Source organism: Erythrolamprus reginae, chromosome 3 (genome assembly GCF_031021105.1).
Source record: "Erythrolamprus reginae isolate rEryReg1 chromosome 3, rEryReg1.hap1, whole genome shotgun sequence".
NCBI classification, from domain to species: domain Eukaryota; kingdom Metazoa; phylum Chordata; class Lepidosauria; order Squamata; family Dipsadidae; genus Erythrolamprus; species Erythrolamprus reginae.
This window is the reverse complement of record NC_091952.1, coordinates 207,625,039-207,645,618: the sequence shown is the minus strand read 5'-3', so window position 1 is coordinate 207,645,618 and position 20,580 is coordinate 207,625,039. Positions and strand designations below refer to the sequence as shown.

The window sequence follows — 20,580 nt, the reverse complement described above, 5'->3', positions numbered from 1 at the left end:
TTTTTAAAGACATATTGTGAATTTCCATTATTCTGAAATCAAGTCCAAAATTCATATTGGTATTATCCATAGATTTAACATAGGACTGCTCACCATTTTCATCATATATTCTATTTCTATAAAATTTCTGTATTTTGTGGGTGGTATCTGTTTTCCTTTCTTGTTCTTTCCAAAAAAACATACACAATCCATTTTAAGTTTTGCAGGAAATAACCTTAATTTATCAAGGTTTTCATAGATAGTCCTCAACTTATAACCACAACTGAGCCCAAATTTTCTGTTTCTAAATGAGATATTTGTTAAGTTTTACCCCCCATTTAAAAACCTTTCTGGTCACAGTTGTTCAGTGAATCACTGCAGTTGTTAACTTAGTAACGCAGTTGTTAAGTGAATATGGCTTCCATATTGACTTTGCTTGTTAGAAGGTCACAAAGAGTGATCACATGACCACAGATTAATGCAACCATTATGAGTCAGTTACTAAGCATCTGAATTTTGATAATGTGACTGTGAAAATTTATTTATTTATATTTCTATGGCGCCCTTCTCGAGGCGACCTGCTGCCATAGTCGTAAGTGTAAAAAACAGTCATGTCACTTTTATCAGTGCTGTTCTAACTTTGAATGGTCACTAAATGAACTGTTGTAAGTTGTACCTACGCTTATTGATCCTGTACAAATTTATATAAAAATCTTTGTTATTGGCAATTGGGTGATTTTTTCATAGCTGTAGATCTGTAACTTATACACTATTTCTCTGAAAACATTTCATAGTCTTAAATTTAAAGGTGAGAAAGTAACAGAGAAAAAGGAAGAGGAATGATGGGAAAAAAGGGAAAGTTAAAAGCCTGAAGAAAAGTGCTCTTCAAAAATATTGATGTTTGGTTTATTAAAGAGTTGGTCTAATGACTTTGTGAAAAACTATGAGTTTTGAAGAAAATACACATGAGTGTGAAAAAATGAGATAGCACAATGCCTAAGTTCAAGGAGAGAATAGCAGCAGTGGAAACTAAAAATGAGTCATGCCGGAAAGTAAAAGGTTTTTAAGTAGTTGAGAGTGGTGAAGCGAAGGCTACAGCCAAGGATATTATGAAAATTGAAAGTCAACATTTAGTATAAGTCAGGGCTACAAAAAACAATGTAAGGAATGACATTTTCATTACTAATGACATATCTACTATTACTTTTCTTGGGACTGTTCACATGGATACGTGCTCTTACACCATGATGTAGGCCAGTGATGGCAAACCTTTTTTTCCTCGGGTGCCGAAAGAGCATGCGTATGTACTATCGCACATGCACGAGTGTCCACACCCATAATTCAATACCTGGGCAGGGCAAAAACAACTTCTCCTACCCCCGGAGGCCCTATGGAAACTGGAAACAGCCTGTTTCCCAACTTCTGGAGGGCCCAGTAGACTCATGTTTTAACCTCCCCAGGCTCCAAAGGCTTCCCTGAAGCCAGGGGAGGGTAAAAACGCCCTCCCCTTCCCCCCGAGGCTCTCTGGAAGCCAAAAATGCCCTCCCAGAACCTCTGTGCAAGCCAAAAATCAGCTGGCCAGCACACACATGCACGTTGGAGCTGAGCTAGGGCAATGGCTTGCATGCCAGAAGATATAGCTTCACATGCCACCTGTGGCACCCATGCCATAGGTTCGCCATCACTGATGTAGGCAATGCTTTCCTATGCCTTCATCTTTACAAGATTCTTATTGAACTAAGTTTTCTTTGAACCATAGTGTTTGAAATGGGCTCTGGTACTCATAACAAAGAGGCCCAAGCCTACTCTACTTCTAGTTAGACCCACAGTTGAATCAATACACGACTGTATTTGTGCTGAATATGGAAGAAGGAAGCGAGATGGTGGAAACAATATCAGAGATGGCAAAGGAATATGGGTCACATCGAAGGATTAGACAAGATTAATACAATAGAAGAGAAGAAGGAAAGGAATGGTAAAGATCAAAAAGGAAATTAAAGGCAAATGTGGAGCATGAATAGGATGTACTAAAACAAGTTTAATATTGCCACAAGATCTTTAGGCAGACATTAGAACAAGGGAGAAGGGATGTCATAGTATTACTTACACTTTTACTATTTAAGAGGGTAGAGTTTTAAATGCATCGGCTCTTTATGGGCCACATACAAATTTAATTCTATTTTTGTCATCCCATCAATTCAAAGTAATACGATTCTTCCTTATATTAAAAATTAATATGTTATTACTGCAGGTGTTTAAATGTAACGTTACACCAAGATGTAAAAGATAATACCCAATAAAATAAACAAATAGTATTAAACAGCAAAACTATGAAAGGAAAGCTGTTTTGCTATAGTTTACTGTGGAATTTTACCTCATCAGTCTTTAAATTTTATGGAATTAATATCGGTATCCAAACATGTAGTTTTAGATGTTTTGATGCATAAATAAAGAGTTGTGAATTATGTTGTTCTTCTGAAGAGTTTCTTTCTTTCTTTCTTTCTTTCTTTCTTTCTTTCTTTCTTTCTTTCTATCTATCTATCTATCTATCCATCCATCCATCTATGCCGCCCCTCTCTGAAGACTCTGAAGACTATAACATATAAAAACAGTTATTTACAATAAAATTAATCCAATTAATATGGAATTACATGGCTATCTAAAATCCCCAATTGATTAAAAAAAATCAATCACACCCATTCTTACAACAATCACACAAACATCCGTTAGCTCAGGAGTAGGCAGAGATGGCTCTTTTATGACATGTAGACTTCAACTCCCAGAATTCCTGAACTAGCATGATTGGCTCAGGAATTCTGGAAGTTGAAGTCCACAAGTCACAGAAGAGCCAACTTTGCTTACCTCTCTGTTGTTCTCTGCATTTTCTGAATATTTATTAAAATTAATTCCTAACAGATATACAACATGCACAATTTCACAGTAGTAGACTAGTAAAGGTAATACAAACTAATCAGTGATATACTTACAGTTGCATTTTTTCTGCACAAATCTAAGCTTACATGCTGTTCGGTAGGTGGACAAACGAATACGATCCAGATCTTGAGCCCCTAATGGTGGAAAAGTACATGTGCTAAGATTTATGTGTTCTGTGCTTAAATCTCAACCAATAATACTCATATAAGCTTTCTCTAGGATATTTTGGAGCCTTTTATTGCCTACATAGTTAATTTGGGGTAAAAAGTTTTACCAATGGGGAAGTTTCAATGTATCAAATTGAAAGCCAATATAGTTTTATTAATTAAATATGCTGCCCGACTCCCAATATGATCAAACCACAAGCAAACAATATAAAGCAAATACCAAACAGCTGAGTTCCAATACAGAGAAAGTTCTTAAAATTAACAATTTAGTCCTGGTGACTTTCTGGTCATTTCCTACAGTGTTTTATTTCATTGATTGGTTGATTGATTGATTGATTAAATTATTGATTGACTTATAGCCATGGTCCTCATGAAAGCAGACACGGCATGGGAAACTGAGTTTAATAAGCACACACAAACATTTCTACTGATTATGATAGGGAAAGATTATCTTTCTGCAAGCAAGGGCAACAGTTATTATTATTTTTTTCGGCCATAAGCTAAGACAGGGATGTAATAGCATTACCTAAGGGTCAGGCTTTTTCTTTGAAGACTTTTTTTTTGTTTATAGGTACTTGGAAAGTTAATTTTTATCAATAATGGACACAAAGAATTAACCCAGCTGTTCCATTCATTCCCTTCCTAGTATTTAGCAGGGAATCATACTGTCATAATTTTGTAGTTCACTCTCCCAAAGAATTTGGTAAATATATTTTGGGAGGCATCAAAAAAGGCTTCTGCTGTTAACAGTGATTTGCCCTTTCCTGATTTATTTAAACCAAGCTAGAAAAGCAGTCTGTTTTATACGTTAGCATCAAGCATGATTCAGTATCTTTGCTTGACTGAAGCTGATACGTTATCTTTAAACAAGATATGACCTACTTACGGTCTTTGGATAAATTTGTTTATGACATTCATTGGAGAACACAGATTGCAAGAGGACTCTGCTTGAGCACTTACTATGTTCTCATTCATCTGGTCTATTTGTAACATTGGAGCAGAGGTGATCTTAATCCGGAGATCTCTGAGAAAAAGGCAAGGGGGAGGGAGAGCCAATGCTCTACTCGGCAAGCACAAATCTGTTTTTTATTACAAGTAGGCTAAGATAATTCTCCAAGGTAAAATCAAACAGCTTCAGTCTTATGGTTCAATGATACTGTTTACTGTTTTCAGAATATAAAGAAATATGTTTTGGTTAAGATAAAATAATGAAATTTAATTAGCAAAATGAGAGCATTTCACGGTTTATTTATTTGTTTGTTTATATTTATTTATTTATTTATTGATTTGATTTGATTTGTATGCTGCCCCTCTCCGCAGACTCAGGGCAGCAAGATCTTATTGAAAAGATTAGGTTTGGTCTAAGTCTATAAGAGTTGGAGATGTAGCATCCATACAGTAATTCAAATTCAGGAAGGCTGAATCTTTTTTATTGGGGTGGTTTGTCATCTAACACTCTGTGGCTTGCATTGGCTGCCGATCAGTTTCCGGTCACAATTCAAAGTGTTGGTCATGACCTTTAAAGCCCTACATGGCATTGGACCAGATTACCTCCGGAACCGCCTGCTACCGCACGAATCCCAGCGACCAATAAGGTCCCACAGAGTTGGCCTTCTCCGGGTCCCGTCGACTAAACAATGTCATTTGGCGGGCCACAGGGGAAGAGCCTTCTCTGTGGCGGCCCCGGGCCCTCTGGAACCAACTCCCCCCGGAGATTAGAACTGCCCCCACCCTCCCTGTCTTTCGTAAACTACTCAAGACTCATTTTTGCCGCCAGGTATGGGGAAGTTAAGACATTCCTTCCCCCTAGGCCATTACAAGTTATGCATGGTATGTTTGTGTGTATGTTTGGTTTTATAATAAGGGTTTTTAGCTGTTTTATTAATTGGATTGTTAAATGCTGTTTTTATCATTTTGTTTCGGTATTATAAATAGAATACAAATAAGGAATGTTGATGGTCTTGTATTTAATTTCCATATTGGGAGGGAGAAAAACAAAGAGGTTCCCCCCCACCACTCTTCATTGCCACTAACAAAACTTTTACCTATTTTTTCTCTTTCATATGCAAAATATTCTAGTCAAGTTCCTTTTATCAACTCACTGCTTCGATGCAATCTGTGGCTGGCAAAGATTGTCCTGAACTATTCAGTGTTTCATCCTGGAATTTAACTTTAATCACTGGTCAGGTTGTCAAACACATAAAAAACCATTTCAGAGAAACTCAGTTTTTTGTTCTTTTTTAATGTCATGTTACCTATTGAATATTACTAAGTCTGCCTTTTGTTTTTTAAAATATTGCTGGGATTTTTTTTAAAAAAAATTCTTTTAGCACAGATCTATTTAATTTCTTGTCAAAGATAATACATTTATTTTTTAAAGGATTGAGTCTTGTGATGGACTTCCATAACAATAATAATTCCACAAGTACTAATTGGGTCATTAATAATGGGGCTGAGTAATAGTAATAGAAAGTTTCAAGATTTGTTTGATGTAGCAAACCATCGTATTGATAAGTCCTAAGATGCAGTTGAAGTGCATCTACAAACAAAGTGACATAGCTTTGGATCTTTCTATATACAGGTATGTTTTATATATTGTATTATAATACTGTTTTATTTGGACTAGCAGAATCCAGTAGTAAAGGAACAAAAGGAATAGCCTAAAGGATGGGAACTAAGGCACAGACTGAATCTAAAGGACTGAATCTAAAGACGGGTAATGAGGTTGAGGGGCAAAATTTATACCACAGATTCAGTCCTGATTGTCCGAAGGGCAGTGTCTTCCCATCCTTGGAGGCTAGCTCCACCTACTATGGAGAAAGGCACATTCATGTTAAGAACTGCAGACAGCTGCCACATGTATGATTCCTTATAGTTCAAAAACCTTTTGTTGCTTTGCAGCCTGAGGCATTGCAGTTTTAATATTAATGTCGTCATACGCTTTCAATTCTATGCACAAAATAAAATGCCAAACCACATTTGTATTCTGGCAAACTTTTAAATATATTCAAAATTAAGGAACAAAAAGTATAATTTAAGAAACCCAGAAAAATGTCAGTGCGTTGCTTGGGATTGAACAATCCAGACCAAATTACATAGATTACATAGAACAAGATATATATGAGATTATAAAAAATTAGAACCACCATTGACTTTGCTTTCTAAGCATTGGGGAAACTTCAGTTCCAACACAATGGGTCAGCATCCACTGAAGAAAATAGAATTACAGTGAGAAAATATATTTGAATTTCAGTGTGGTTATTGATGAGAAACAATGGCTTTGACTGTTTGCATTTCTTTTCTCCCAGAGAGAGAACACTAGAGATATTTAGTCTCAGTTGTGAAATCCATTTTTTTTTACTACTGGTTCTGTGAGTGTGGCTTGGTGGGCGTGGTGTGTCTTAGTGGGCGTGGCTTGATGAGCATGGCAGAGGAAGGATATTGCAAAATCTCCATTCCCACTCCACTCCAGGGGAAGGATATTGCAAAATGTCCATTCTTACCCCACCAGTCAGAAGTGGTATTTGACAGTTCTCTGAACTACTTAAAAGTTCTGCTACTGGTTCTCTAGAATCTTCCAGAACCTGCTGAATTTCACCCCTGCTATGTTTGCATTGAAATAATTTAAAAAGTAGCATTTTGTCAATTAAATGTAGATTCTTGCTCTTGCTTTGTCTTGAAAATTCTTGCTTTGTAAAACTAATTGTGTATAGCCCAGGGCAAAAATCCATGTAATATTTACCACGGGTATATTCTATCTTGTTGGCCTTTTGCAAGAAATCTAACATCTGTTGGAAAAACAATAGAACAAAATATAACATGCCATAGCACTTACGCATTTCTGCAAACAGCTGCCTCCTTTCTGCCATGGTAGCGCCTCTTTTCCCACAATCTTCAATCATTCTAAGCAAAAAAAATATTAAACACATCTTCAGAACCATTTGCAAACCAAGGACATAAAATATATGAACAGTGTACTGTTTTTCCAATTCTATATTCAATATTTATTTGACGTCTTTAGCCTACCTTTCAACAAATGACTAGACAGCATGCAATATAAAACATAAAAACAATTAAAAATTTGAAAACAATACTATAGAGAATAGAATTCTTTATTGGCCAAGTGTGATTGGACACACAAGGAATTTGTCTTGGTGCATATGCTCTCAGTGTACAAAAAAAAATCATTTGTCAAGAATCATGTGGTACAACACTTAATGATTGTCATAGGGGTAAAATAAGCAATGAAGAAACAATCAATATTAATAAAAATCTTAGGATATAAGTAACAAGTTACAATCATACAGTCCTAAGTGGGAGGAAACAGATGATAGGAATAATGAGAAAAAACTAGTGGAAATAGAAGTTTGACAGTGTTGAGGGAATTATTTGTTTAGTAGAGTGATGGCGTTCCGGGGAAAACTGTTCTTGTGTCTAATTGTCTTGGTGTGCAGTGCTCTCTAGCGACGTTTTTAGGGCAGGAGTTGAAACAATTTGTGTCCAGGATGTGAGGGGTCAGTAAATATTTTCACCGCCCTCTTTTTGACTCATGCAGTATAGAGAAGGCAAGGCAGGTTGGCAGCAATTGTTTTTTCTGCAGTTCTGAATATCCTCTGCAACCCAACAAGACCAACCTATGCCAGTTAAAGAGGTGCAGATGACAGACTCAATGATTCTTCTGTAGAACTGTATCAGCAGCTCCTTGGGCAGTTTGAGCTTTCTGAGTTGGCGCAGAAAGAACATTCTTTGTTGTGCTTTTTTGATGATGTTTTTGATGTTAGGTGACCATTTTAGGTTTTGAGACATGACAGAACCTAGAAGTTTGAAGGTCTCTACTATTGATACTGTGTTGTCTAGTATTGTGAGAGGTGGAAGGATGGAAGGTTTCTCCTAAAGTCTGTCATCATTTCTACAGTTTTGAGTGTGTTCAGGTCTAGATTGTTCCGGTCACACAACAAGGTTAATTGTTCAACCTCCCATCTATATGCGGATTCATCATTGTCTCGAATGAGTCCGATCACTGTTGTATCGTCTGCAAATTTCAGTAGTTTAACAGATGGATCGTTTGCGATGCAGTCATTGGTGTATAGAGAGAAGTGGTGAGAGTACACAGCCTTGAGGGTGTGTGTGTGTCTGTGCTAATTGTGCATGTATCTGATGTGATTTTGCCTAGCTTCACCTGCTGCTTCCTGTCTGTTAGGAATAAATATATATTTATTCCCTGGTGCAGAGCTGAAGGGATTGGATACTGTAGCCTAGAGGATAATTCTCTGCCTTACAAGGCAAAGGTTGCAGGTTCAAGTCCCAGTGGGTATGGCTAGCTGATGAGGCCAAAATAAGGCTGAAATAGATCTATCCTAGTCTCCCTTAATTTTCAAATTCAGCAAAAAAACATGTGACACACACACACACACACACACATATATATATAGAGAGAGTGAGTCTGGAAATGCAGGCTAGACTAAATATTTGGTGGACTTTGCAACTAATCATAATGCTTAAATCCCTTTGAAACTTTTAGACGAAATTATATTGAAATGTGATTACCATTGGGAATCAAAAAGAAGAACATATAGCTTCACTTCAGTTTAATTTCAATTCAGTTTAGAGCAGGAGCAGGCAAAGTTGGCTCTTCTATGATATGTGGACTTCAACTCCCAGAATTCCTGAGGTAGCATGATGGTCTCAGAAATTCTGGGAATTGAAGTCCACAAGTCATAGAAGAGCCAGCTTTGCCTATCCTGGGTTTAGAGTATTTTGTGGAAGAAAAATACATAATTTCCCATAATGGATTATAAACTTCAGATTATACATTTCAGTCTGATTCCCTTTCTGCATTTCTTTTAGCAATCAACATTTATCTACCAGCTATTTTTTTCAGATATATATTTAACACCAATTCTTGCATAATATCAGAAAACTGTTCTGTGTTCTTTCATAATTGAAAAGTGCTAGTAGCATCTGTCTGTTCTACACATAGATAAGAAACAAGAGTGTGACAGGAAAAAGGAGCTGTTAGTTTACATCTTGTGATAATTCAATAACTATGTGCTCAATTTTTGTTTTGCAAGGAGGAGGAAGAGTAGTTTTGTTTTTTGCCAGAGGGACTTTTTAAATTGTAGTTCCTTATTGATATGGGTAGTTTATTTTTCTTAGTTATTGTGGTTATTCTTTTGACTTCGAGCAAGAATATGTTATGGAGGTGTTAATAGATTAAACTCTATTGGTGATGGCAACCATTATTTCTATTGATAAAAACAGGTTTTTCTTTTTATTTCATTATAATAATGAAATAAATATTATAATTTGATCCATAATCAAATTATGTTTACTTTATTGGATGCTTCTTGTGTGAGAAATATTTTAACTGTTGGCCTATATTAGTTTTCTGATTTAAACTCCCCTCAGGGTGTATGTGTGAAACATATTTTTGCTAAATTAAAAATGAAGGGAGATTAGTATAGATCTATTTCGAGGTTGTTTCCTCTCATCAGCTAGCCACACCCTCACTGGGATTTGAACCTGTAGCCTCTGCCTTGTAAGGCGGAGAATTAACCGCTAGGCCACAGGATCTCATCATTTCAGTTTTGTACCAGGGAAATGTTATATGTTTTTTCTGTCGAATCACCCTGGCATACCCAAATATGGGAGGAGCTTAATGCGGACCCAGATTGTTGGGGGCAATATGCTGATTCTGTAAACCACTTAGAGAGGGCTGTAAAAGCACTATGAAGCGGTATATAAGTCTAAATGCTATTGCTATTGCTTCCTTTTGTACACACACACACACACACACACACACACACACACACAGAGGTCTTGGTGTATTCAGGTTTTTTCCTGTGTAAGATTAATAGAATCTTGGTGATGTTTCAACAAGGTCCCACTCGTCATCTTCAGGCTGGTGCTTCATGCTAGGACGAATGATACCAAAAGCACCAGCCTGAAGATGACAAGTGGGACCTCGTTGAAACATTGCCAAGATTCTATCAATCTTAGTATGTAACACTGATTTTAACATCAGATAAAGTGATATTATACTGAAGATCTGGCAATCATGTATTTTTCTTTCTTGAAGCAATAGGTTTGGAAAATATAATACATTACGAGTCTACAATAATATGTGTCTATTTATACACCCAGCCCCTTCATCCATGCATCCAAGAATGATTAATACAACAGAAACTAGAAACAGAAAAATATTTATTTTGGCTTCTGCCTTCTTCAGCTGTTGTGAAATAGTGGAATACTCAGTGAATATACTACACAAATCTATCTGTAATATTCCAAGTATGTATATATTAAAGACAAATGGAAGGGTATAATAATTTGCATGCCAAGACTATTTTTATTTATTAAATTAAAAAGTTTTGAAAACTGTATAGCACGGTCAGAATAATTAACAAAGTTAACCAACAATATTTAAGGATTTAGGTGATATTGGACATCAATTATATTCCTTCAAAATAACTGGGTTTCCTACAGATCTGTCTTCCAAAATAGGTAAGTACAGAATTCTTGTTATAATACAAACTTTATGTCAATGTTCTTTAAACTAGCTATGTAGTATGGCAATCTGAGAGGATAAACTCTTTATGGCTGCTACTATAACAGCCCATGAAATGGGAATAGGATTTGAATCATCCACTATAAAAAGAATAAATATGAAGACTCTGTAATTCTTATGTTGGGTTGTATTTAGGAAGAAACAATACAGCAGATTAGACAGAAATGAAAGTTGTTCTTTCATTTATAATACTTTAAAGATCATGAAATGACATCACAATGAAGAAGGTCATCTATCATCACTGCCAAGAGAATCTCCAGTGACACAAGAAGGCAGGTTATATGGTCCCATCCTCAAAAGTTAAGCTAAACATGTTTCCAATATGATACAAATTCAATACAAATTAACTTTGTTTTAAAACAACAAAGCAGTTGTATCAGTATTTCCAGAATTGCTTTCGAAGAAGCTGAGAGGTATATTTTGAAGTGAAACACTTATCTTCCCTTATAGGTTGTTGTGGTTAGCTCTGGCCCTGCTCCTGCCCCAAGGACTGTGGATGTGGGGGAGACATCCACATGCTGCAGGCCTGTTTTGCCCCCCCCGGTGGAATCTGCTGATGAAGGCTCCTCTGCCCAAGAAGACATGAGTGACAGGAAGGAGGAGAGTGTGGCAGACAGCTCAGAAGGAGATCAATTATCTAGCTCCTCCTTGGATTCAGAACAAGAGTTAATGATACAGCCACGCATGCAGAGAGCGATGCATAGGCAACAACAACTGAGAGATTATTATCAAAGAAAATGAAGCCACCTGTGGTTAGGTGGGGCTGTGGTAATTAGTGAGGCTGCTATAAATAGCAGCCTGTGGGTTTGGCCATTGTGGAGGATTATCTGATCGTTGTGTTTCATGACTGCTTTGCTGACTTTGATCTTTGTGTGCTGATTTTCCCCCGCTTTGAAACTAACCCAGAGCAAAGTGTGTTTCACTTTGTGAAAGAAGAAGGACTGTGAATTGCCTCAAAGCTGCAAGCTAAGTATCAAAGAACTGATAAGGGACTTGTACAAATTACCAATTTGTTTGGAGACAAGTGCTCTTTGCTATACAAAAAGAGTGCTCTGTTTATTTGCATTTTCGGTATAAACAACATTGTTTTGAATTTTCAAACGTGTGTGTGTCTGAAATTGTATCTGTGCGTTTTTGGGAGGATTCTACCAGAGAGCTCGACAGAACAATAGGTATTTAATGGTTTATTTATTAATTAAATGATGTGAAGAAGTAAATGCCGTGTATCATTCCCTCAAGTAACAAGCTCAGGTAGTTAGACTGAAACAAAATGGAGGCTTCTGAAAACAACGAGAGAGATAAATAGCACTTCTAAATAAACCCAACTGTTAAAAAATAAATAAATGACTGACCTAAGGTTACTCAGTAAGGTTCCATGGGTGAGGATGAATTTAAAGCTGGAAGGTTTAAGAAAATGTTGGACAACAATTTGCCTGAAGTAGTGTAGGGTTTCCTGCTTAAGCAGAAGGTTGGACTAGAAGACCTCCAAAATCCCTTCCAACTCTGTTTATTATTATTATTATTGTTATTATTTTGAACATGTTCTCCTGATCTTGCCTAGAGCATGAATCACTACACCATATTACCTTATATGATATGGGCCTCTTACAGCTTGCTAAATTTTGGGGGAAGGGGTGGTACAGCTACAAAGAGAAGAACCCGCAGAAGCAGTCATTTTAATATGTAAAAATATATTGCTTTTTATTTTATTTTATTACAGAGGCAAGCTGTGTTTTTCATTTTTAAATATTTTTAAAAGCAAGCGTGGAAACATGAAAAGACATGTAAACCTTTCTGAGAAACAATATGCCATTATTCATTATTCTGAAATGGTTAATATTGTGCAACTCAGCTTTTTCTGATGTTTTATGTAATACAACTTATGCCCTTTCTCTGTATTTTAAAAGCAAAGTGTCAAGATCAATCTCCCTTCATTTGGATAAGAAATGCCAAGGATAATGTTCACTGAGATTCATTTAGAGATATAGACCTTGTGAGACTTGAGGAAACGTATTTTTAAAACTTTTGGTTTTCTAGCGAAGATTGAACAAGACTGCTCCATTCTTTTTCCTACATCCATTCCTTTTCCTTGATGACAATTCATGTAGCCAGGCAACACTTCTACTTAGCAAAAAAGATTTCAAAATGTCCACTTTGCATTTTAATGGCTTAATCCAAATACTGATCTCCCTATTAACGGTGGGCCAAATTCTTGACACATGTCTGAGATTATTGACAACATTTATATGATCAGGCAAGGATTGCATGGGGATCAAAACACTGACCTTTCCTCATAAGATTTTGTTAGCTCAAAAGATGGGCATTGTGTGGAGATTTAGAAGAGCTTTTATTTGAAAAAGAAGCCTTGAACCCACATTTCTCAGTATCGTCAGTGCCTCTTTGGCTACACCAGGATGCTATTGGCTAACTTAAATATAAAAGCCGAGACCCTGCAGAGCTCATAAATCTACACATCCACGATGATTTAGAGTGACTGCTGGGGTATTTCATCAAAAGAAAAGGTTTCTTGGGGAAAAGTTAAGCTTCTTTTGAGAATAATTCCTAATTTCTAAACAGCTCTTTCGATTACCTAATTTATCTCTGAAAATTTACGTTCTGGCTCTAGGTATAAACTCTGGAGGCAGAATCATAAAAGTTTTCAGTTAATTGAAGACCAATGCTACAGCAACATTCAATTACATTTTTTCTTGCTACTGTCTCATTCTTGATAATAGGATTTTCATTAACGTAATTGTCTGGATGTATTTACCAGTGCAACATGGAACCCATTGAGTACTGTCTGCTCCGTATCTGATTTTTTTGTACCTCCTAAATCTTGCTTTATAGTTTGTACTATGGAACAGGTATTAAAATATTAAGGAAAACAATCTGTTCTAATGGTGCCACCATTCTTAATTTCCTTGGACTGCCTGAGATGAGTTATTGCAGGTTATTAAGTTCATTAAGTGTAACCTACCACTCCAGTTTCTGAAGTAAATAGTATTCTGCTAACTTCGCCTCTCATTATTCAAATTTCATTATTCCCAGAAAACAAGGCTAATAGCTATGCTGCTCAGACTGTGATTCATGGAATATATGGTGGGCATCAGGTTAGTGAATATTGGACAGTGTTATACCTTGATTTAGGACCAAAAACTATTAAATAGGATATATATACAGGATTCCTAAAATATTTTTCATATTCTTAGCAATCAGGGGAATTAAGCTCAGATCTGAAACACAAGGAGGAGGGAGTGGGATAATCCTTTCATGACTCTACTGCTACTGGGTACCTAAGAAAAATGTGTAGAAGAATTTAGCTTTGGCCTTGAGAGGAATGCAGGAGAGGTTGCTTAGTTGCCGGAAAATAGAAGATGATATTGATTCAAGATAGCCCTATCTTTATCTGATTGTCACCCAAAAGGAGGCAGGGAAAATTTGGAACAGGCTTTAAAGATTCTGTTAATATACCCTTCCACAATAAATAAGATTCCTGGAATCTTTGGTTGCTGTTGTTTTTTTGGTTGTTGCTGTTGACCAACTTTGCCTTGAAGGAGGCATGAGCAAGCTGAATCTATTTAGTACCTTCAATCACAAATTCAGAAATCAGATCAAGAGAGTTATTATGTAAGGGATGAAGGAACTGTAGTGGCCTCCTAAACTGAACGGTTCTTCTGAACTAATTATAGATATTTTTCTGACCATGTTCAGTGAGAAAAGCACAGCTCACACTTTTAATACCGCTTGCTCAGGTTGTGGTCCACAGTGGAGGAAGATCAGGGACCAGGGTTCAGCTACTGACTCTATATGCCCAAGAGTACTGTATACTATGCCTATTTCACCTCCAAATTAATACCGTCATAGGGATGGGATTTGCATTGAAGGTCTAGTATTGGAAGAAAGCCCATTGCTGATTGTAGAAGAGAAATAAATTAGGACTTCTGGCAATGTTTCCAGGATGGGTTGGTATTTGGTGCTTGGCACAGGAAAAATTAAGAGTGTATCTCTGCTCTGAGTTGGCCTTGAGCAACAACTGTTCCATCAAAACTGCATCAAGCAGCAACCAACCTAGAACTACTATACGCTTATACTGTATACACATGCATGCATTTGTGCATAAAATAAATCCTGGAAAAAGAAAACTTTGTATATTAAAATGCTGGGCTAATTACAACAAAGAAAAAGCAATTAAAATGATAGAAGGTAAAATGAAACGTATTGGAGTTCCTTGTTCCTGCATTTAAAAATAAAAAAGAATCTTGTATATTAATTTTAATCTAATTAAGATTTGACAGATTATTTATTATTCAACATTATTTTCACAATAGCACAAAGGGCAGAATGATAACAGCATTATTAAGCAGAACATTTATTTATACAGGGACACCATATGGGAATGAGGTGCTAGCATGGAGACAAAAAAATTGCATTAATAGACAATAATCTGTCTGCTAAGGTCATTTTGATGAACTCTTATTACTATAAGCAGTACAAAGGAGAACAAATTTTAACAAAGCAATGCTTATTTTTGCCCATAAAAATGTTGCATACAAAAATGTGTACTTTTGCATACAAAAAGTGTCTTCTCCTTCATATTTGCTTGCCAACCTTGTGAAATGGAGGGATAACCTTTCAAATGTATCTTAGAATTGTTTTTCAGATGGCAGGAAAGCAAAGAGAAAAAATGGGGAAAGTCTATGAGTTCATAAGAAAAGTAATTATAATTGTTGTTTTTGTTTGGAAAAAATAAGTGTTCGCATGACATTGTATCGTACAGAAAGACTTTTGTCAAATTATTCCTTATATTTAGCACTGGGTTAGAGGGTGGGCACAGTACCAAGAAGTGTATATTGTTTTTCCCTTTCCTTTCTTTTGCTTTCTGATCAAGTAAGGCTTTTTGTTTGTTTTGGTTACAAACCTGTTTTTTTAATAGCGAAGAACGGATTGGACAACCCTCTGTCTGAAATGATGTACGGGTTGGACTAGAACAGGGCTCTGCAACCTTAAACACTCAGAGGTACTTGGGCCCTTTTCCCACAAAACCTGGGTGGGCTGGCCAACTCTACATCACTCATTCACACCCAGTCACATTTCCCTCCTAGCCACATCTACCCATGTTTTGTGGCTCCCCATGTTTTATTTTCTATGGGAAATAGGTATCTCACTCTCTGTCTCTTTCCCACTCTCATCGCTCTCTCCCTCCCTCATTTCAGCTCTCTATGTCCCTCATCTCGTTCTCTTTCATCCCTCTTTTTCTCTTTCTTCCTCCCTCCCTCTCATCTTTCTCTTTATCTCATCTTTTTTTCTATCTCCCTATCACTCTCTCTGTCTTTCTCTCATCTCTTTCTCCTTTTCTGTCTCCCCCCTCTGTGTGTGTGTCTTTATGTCTCTGTGTGTATCTTGCTCTCTCACACTCCTTGTCTCTGTGTCTCTTCTCACTCTCCCTGCGTGCTCTCCTTGGGGCTTTTTGATACCCATTTTTCTTCCCTCTTTTTGGAAATCCAGGCTCGCTGAAGAATGATTGTAACCCATAATGGAGACTTCCCTCCTCCCCCCCCTCTAGCGTGCACCCTCCAGTCCCCGCCACAGCCGGCCAGGGGATCACGAGAAGAAAAAGGGGGGGGAGGAGGGAAGCCTCCACCATGGACTGTGCTCATTCCTCAGCCAGCCAGTATTTCCAAAAGGAAGAAAGAAAAACGGATGGCAAAAAGCCTGAGAGTATGAAGGGCTTTCCAAGAGGGTGAGAAGAGACGCGGAGACAGGGAGCGACAGATGCACAGAGACAGAGACAGAGAGAGAGGGAGCGTCTTTGGCGAGGGCCGAATCCAGCCAAATCTCTCTTTCTCTCCCTCCCTCCATCTCTCCCCCTCGCAGCTACTTCTGGGTTGCTCTCTGGAGAGAAAGAGAGAGTTTCCAGGGATAAGTGAGGCAGGGAATGGGCTCCAGGAAGGGAGAGAGACCCAGTCTCCCCCACTGTGCAGCACACTAACTTTCACTGTACTGTGCAAGGTGATGCAAGAACAGTGGGCAGGCCCTGGAGGGGTTATTGGATCTTCCCCACACCCCACATCAAAGGAAAGGCAGCCGAGCTTCTCCTTCCCTCCTACCCTTCCCTCTGCTCCCTTCTCCTCACTCAATCCTACTTCAGGACAGAAAAGTGCATTTATTTATTATGTATTTATTAGATTTGTATGCCGCCCCTCTCCGAAGACTCGGAGCGGCTGGAAATGTATGTTGGGGTGATGTTGGAGTGAGGCTTCTGACCCTCCAGCACTCACCTGCAACTCCCCATCATCTCCAGGCCTGGCTTCCTCTCCACAGCCCAGCCATCGCCGCCCAGGAAAGTAACAGGAAATAGAAAGCTGCGCATTTCAAAGGCTGAGAACAGCGTTCTGCTTCGAGAGCCAGGCCAGGCCTCTCTGCCATCCAACTAGCCAATAGGGCTGCTTATGCTGGTCCATCTCCCCCCCCCCCCGCCGAGCTGTTGTGTTTGGTGCTCGGTGGGGGAGGGGTGTGCTTCCCAATGCTGCCCCCTACTTTCTCTTGGCCCCGCCAACAAGGGAGGAGTAAGGACATTCTTGGGAGATGGACCCCACACTGCAAGATCTGCCTCGCCATTCTCTCCCAGCCCTCTTTTGTTGGCAGCAACAGCAAATGTACAGAATCAAGGCAGAATGTTATTGCTGCACAAAGGCAAGTAGAGGGGTGCTTCGCTCCTTCACTAAGGCTCCAGCCATGCTACTGCTGTGCAGTGTTCCCTCTAATTTTTTGAGGGGGTGGGCGGAAAAGTATAGTGTCTGAGCGGCAGTCCCTTCGGGACTGGGCGGCACAGAAATAAATAAATAAACAAATAAACAAACAAACAAACAAATAAAAAACCCAACCCTGTTTTGCCTCAGAGAATTTCAAAATAAAATACTGTACTGTGTGTCTATAACAGTGAGCTCATAATAGGGCAACTCTATCAATATCAAAATGCCACTTAAATAGTTGAGCTAGTTTCAAACTAGATTTTGATTTTCTCTCTCTCTTCCTTACTCCCATTCTTTTTCTTTCTCTTTTCCTTCCTCTCTTTTTTCTATCTGTTTTTCTCTCTTCCTCTCTCTCTCTCCTTCCCTCTCACTCTTTCCCTCTCGGCTTCTGGGCAGGTTTGGAAAACTCTGAGTTGATGATGATTTTTAAGTGAGCGATTGCTCACTGCTCAGCTTAGAGGGAACTATGCTGCTGTGACAGGATGATGGCATTTTCATCCCTCGGACAGGGAGCTGCAGCAGAGCGCCCAAAGAGCTGCATGCAGCTCTGGAGCTACAAGTTGCAGACTCCTGGACTAGAAGATCTCCAAGGTCCCTTCCAACTCTATTATTCTGTTCTATTATTCTGTAGCAACTTTGGGTGGGGAGTGATTTTCATTTTCTTTTTCTTCATGTCAAATCAGCAGAAATGAAGACAATCACAGATCACTTTCAGCCTGTTTCTGGGGTTTGAAATGATTGAGGATTATGCTACGCAAACCAGAGCAGACTCAGACTTCCACTTCAGTCAACTGACTTTATACAGTAAATAGAGCAAACTGAGTTTAAAGGGGGACTCAGCTGGATTTTAGACTTTGTCTCCTGACCAGCTGCTTTTATTGCTGACCTATGCAAGCTGACCCTGCAAACTGTAAGCTAAAACTGACCAGGAAAGTACTTGCACAAGGTTGCAAGCAAAATCTAGCAACCATATAAATGAAAATATCAGCAGTACACACCACTATTAAAAGAAGACACACTGATCATCAGGCAGTTACTTTCTAGGTCAAAAATTTTATTTATTTATAACCTTTGTTATTTTTCCCAGAAGGAATTCCAAGAAGGAACGCAACTTGGAGCATATAACAAATATAAGCAGTAGAAATGTAAGGCAACATGTGACCACCATCATAGCAGCAATATAACCTAATTGCAAGGGACAGATCATAGCCAAAGGAGATTTTTGGATAATGTTGTTCACAATAAAAGGGCAGCATCCTTTAAGAAGGGATCCCATTTTGTCTCTCTTTAAAAGAAATTTTAAAAATCCAATTGGATCCTCCAAATATTATTCTGCACAGAATTACCACTAAAAGGACAAATCAAGTGATATACATAGCTTGCCTTCTCCCACTGATGGAGGACATTGTCGAAATATGCCACAGCCCTCAAAACCTTCAAATTCAGGCAACGTTGTCTCAAAATCCTAGGTTAAATTAATTCTGCAGCTGTAAGCTGCAGCTGAGCTCACTGAGCAGAGGGCACTTTGTGCCTCTTTCCCTTCACCTTCTGTAGCATCCACTTAATATTGTCGGGGAAAAAGAAAGAAAGATCCCCCCCCCCCCCCCCAAAAAAAAAAACCAGCTGCAGGTCAATGTTTCTTTTGCCACTGAGCCTAGATTGACAGAACTCCTCTTCTATGGGAGAGAGGAAATCTGGAAGGGAAGAAGCTTAGAAATAGAAGATCCTGACACCCAGATCTTGGCTAATTGCAAGCAAGAAGCAAATGATTCACGCTCTCAGTTTTTAAGGACTCAGAAATCAAACTCCTCAAACTGCCACACAATCCATTATTTCTGATGGAACAGATTATTTCTTCCCCATCATAATCAACATTAAGTTCTCTGCTGCACTGTAATCCCTTATATAAAAGTAGGAAGACAATGGATGTCTTGCTGATAATATAGAAGTGAATTGCTATACTCCTACTGCTACATTTTTTCCTTTGAGTTTGGTATTACAGTGAGGGGGCAGGTATTGTAGTTCTCAACTCTTGGAGGAAAAACGAATTTCAATTATCAGTCATTGAAATATTGATGACTATGTTACAGGTAGTCCTTGACTTATAACAGTTCCTTTAGTGACTGTCCAACGTTACAAAGGCAGTGAAAAAAATGACTTGAGACCATTTTACAAAGTTACGACGTTTGAAGCATCCCCATGATCATGTGATCAAAATTCAGATGCTTGGCAACTGGCTCATACTTATGACTTTTGCAACCTTCTGACAAGCAAAGTCAACGGGGAAGCCAGATTCACTCGACAACCAGGTTACTAACTGATCAACTTCAGTGATTCACTTAAAAAACGTGACAAGAAAGGTTGTAAATTAGGCAAGACTCACTTAACAACAGAAATTTTGGGCTCAATTGTGATTATAAATTGAGGATTATCTTTATTATCATTGTTGATACTCAGCTTATGTGATCTTCTTGTAGGAACTGTTTATATGATCTGCAGTTTGAACCATTTGATAATTTTTCAATTCTGGCCTTGATCAAATTACAGTAATACCTCGTCTTACGAACCTAATTGATTCCAGGGGGAGGTTCATAAGACGAAAAGTTCGTAAGACGAAACATTGTTTCCCATAGGAAACAATGTAAAATCAATTAATCCGTGCAATGAAAAAAAAACGCAAAAAACCGCCGCCGCCCGGCTGTCACCTTTTGAAACAGCCGGGGGGCTTCTCAGTGTCCTCCTGAACCCGAACGCCAAACCTGAACTTCCGGGTTCGGCGTTCTGGAGGCTGCCGAGAAGCCCCCCGGCTGTTTTAAAAGGTGACAGCCGGGTGGCGGGGCTTCTCGGCGGCCTCCCGAATGCCGAACCTGGAAGTCCGGCAAAAGTTCGGCGTTCAGGAGGCCGCCGAGAAGCCCCACCACCCAGCTGTCACCTTTTAAAACAGCCGGGGGGGCTTCTCGGCGGCCTCCTGAACGCCGAACCCGGAAGTTCGGGTTTGGCGTTCGGGTTCAGGAGGACGCTGAGAAGCCCCCCGGCTGTTTCAAAAAGCGACAGCCGGGCGGTGGGGTTTCTCGGCGGCAGCAGCGGGTTTGTAAGAAGGAAAAAGTTCGTAAGAAGAGGCAAAAAATTTCTGAACCCCGGGTTCGTATCTCGGGTTGTTCGTAAGACGAGGGGTTCGTAT

The 20,580-nt window shown here is 38.7% G+C and overlaps 1 protein-coding gene across 10 annotated transcripts in view; it reads right to left on the bottom strand.

Annotated features, from left to right (window-relative positions):
• DTNA (dystrobrevin alpha) overlaps nt 1-20,580 on the bottom strand; it is a 202,305-nt gene that overhangs the window by 75,687 nt on the left and 106,038 nt on the right. For all 10 annotated transcript variants that reach the window (XM_070747721.1, XM_070747719.1, XM_070747716.1 and 7 more), the window contains 2 exons: nt 6,916-6,983; nt 2,967-3,047 (listed from right to left, as the gene is read on the bottom strand). In XM_070747721.1, the coding sequence (XP_070603822.1) occupies nt 2,967-3,047; nt 6,916-6,982 (148 nt within the window). In that variant the 5' untranslated portion in view covers nt 6,983. The remainder of the gene's footprint in view (nt 1-2,966; nt 3,048-6,915; nt 6,984-20,580) is intronic.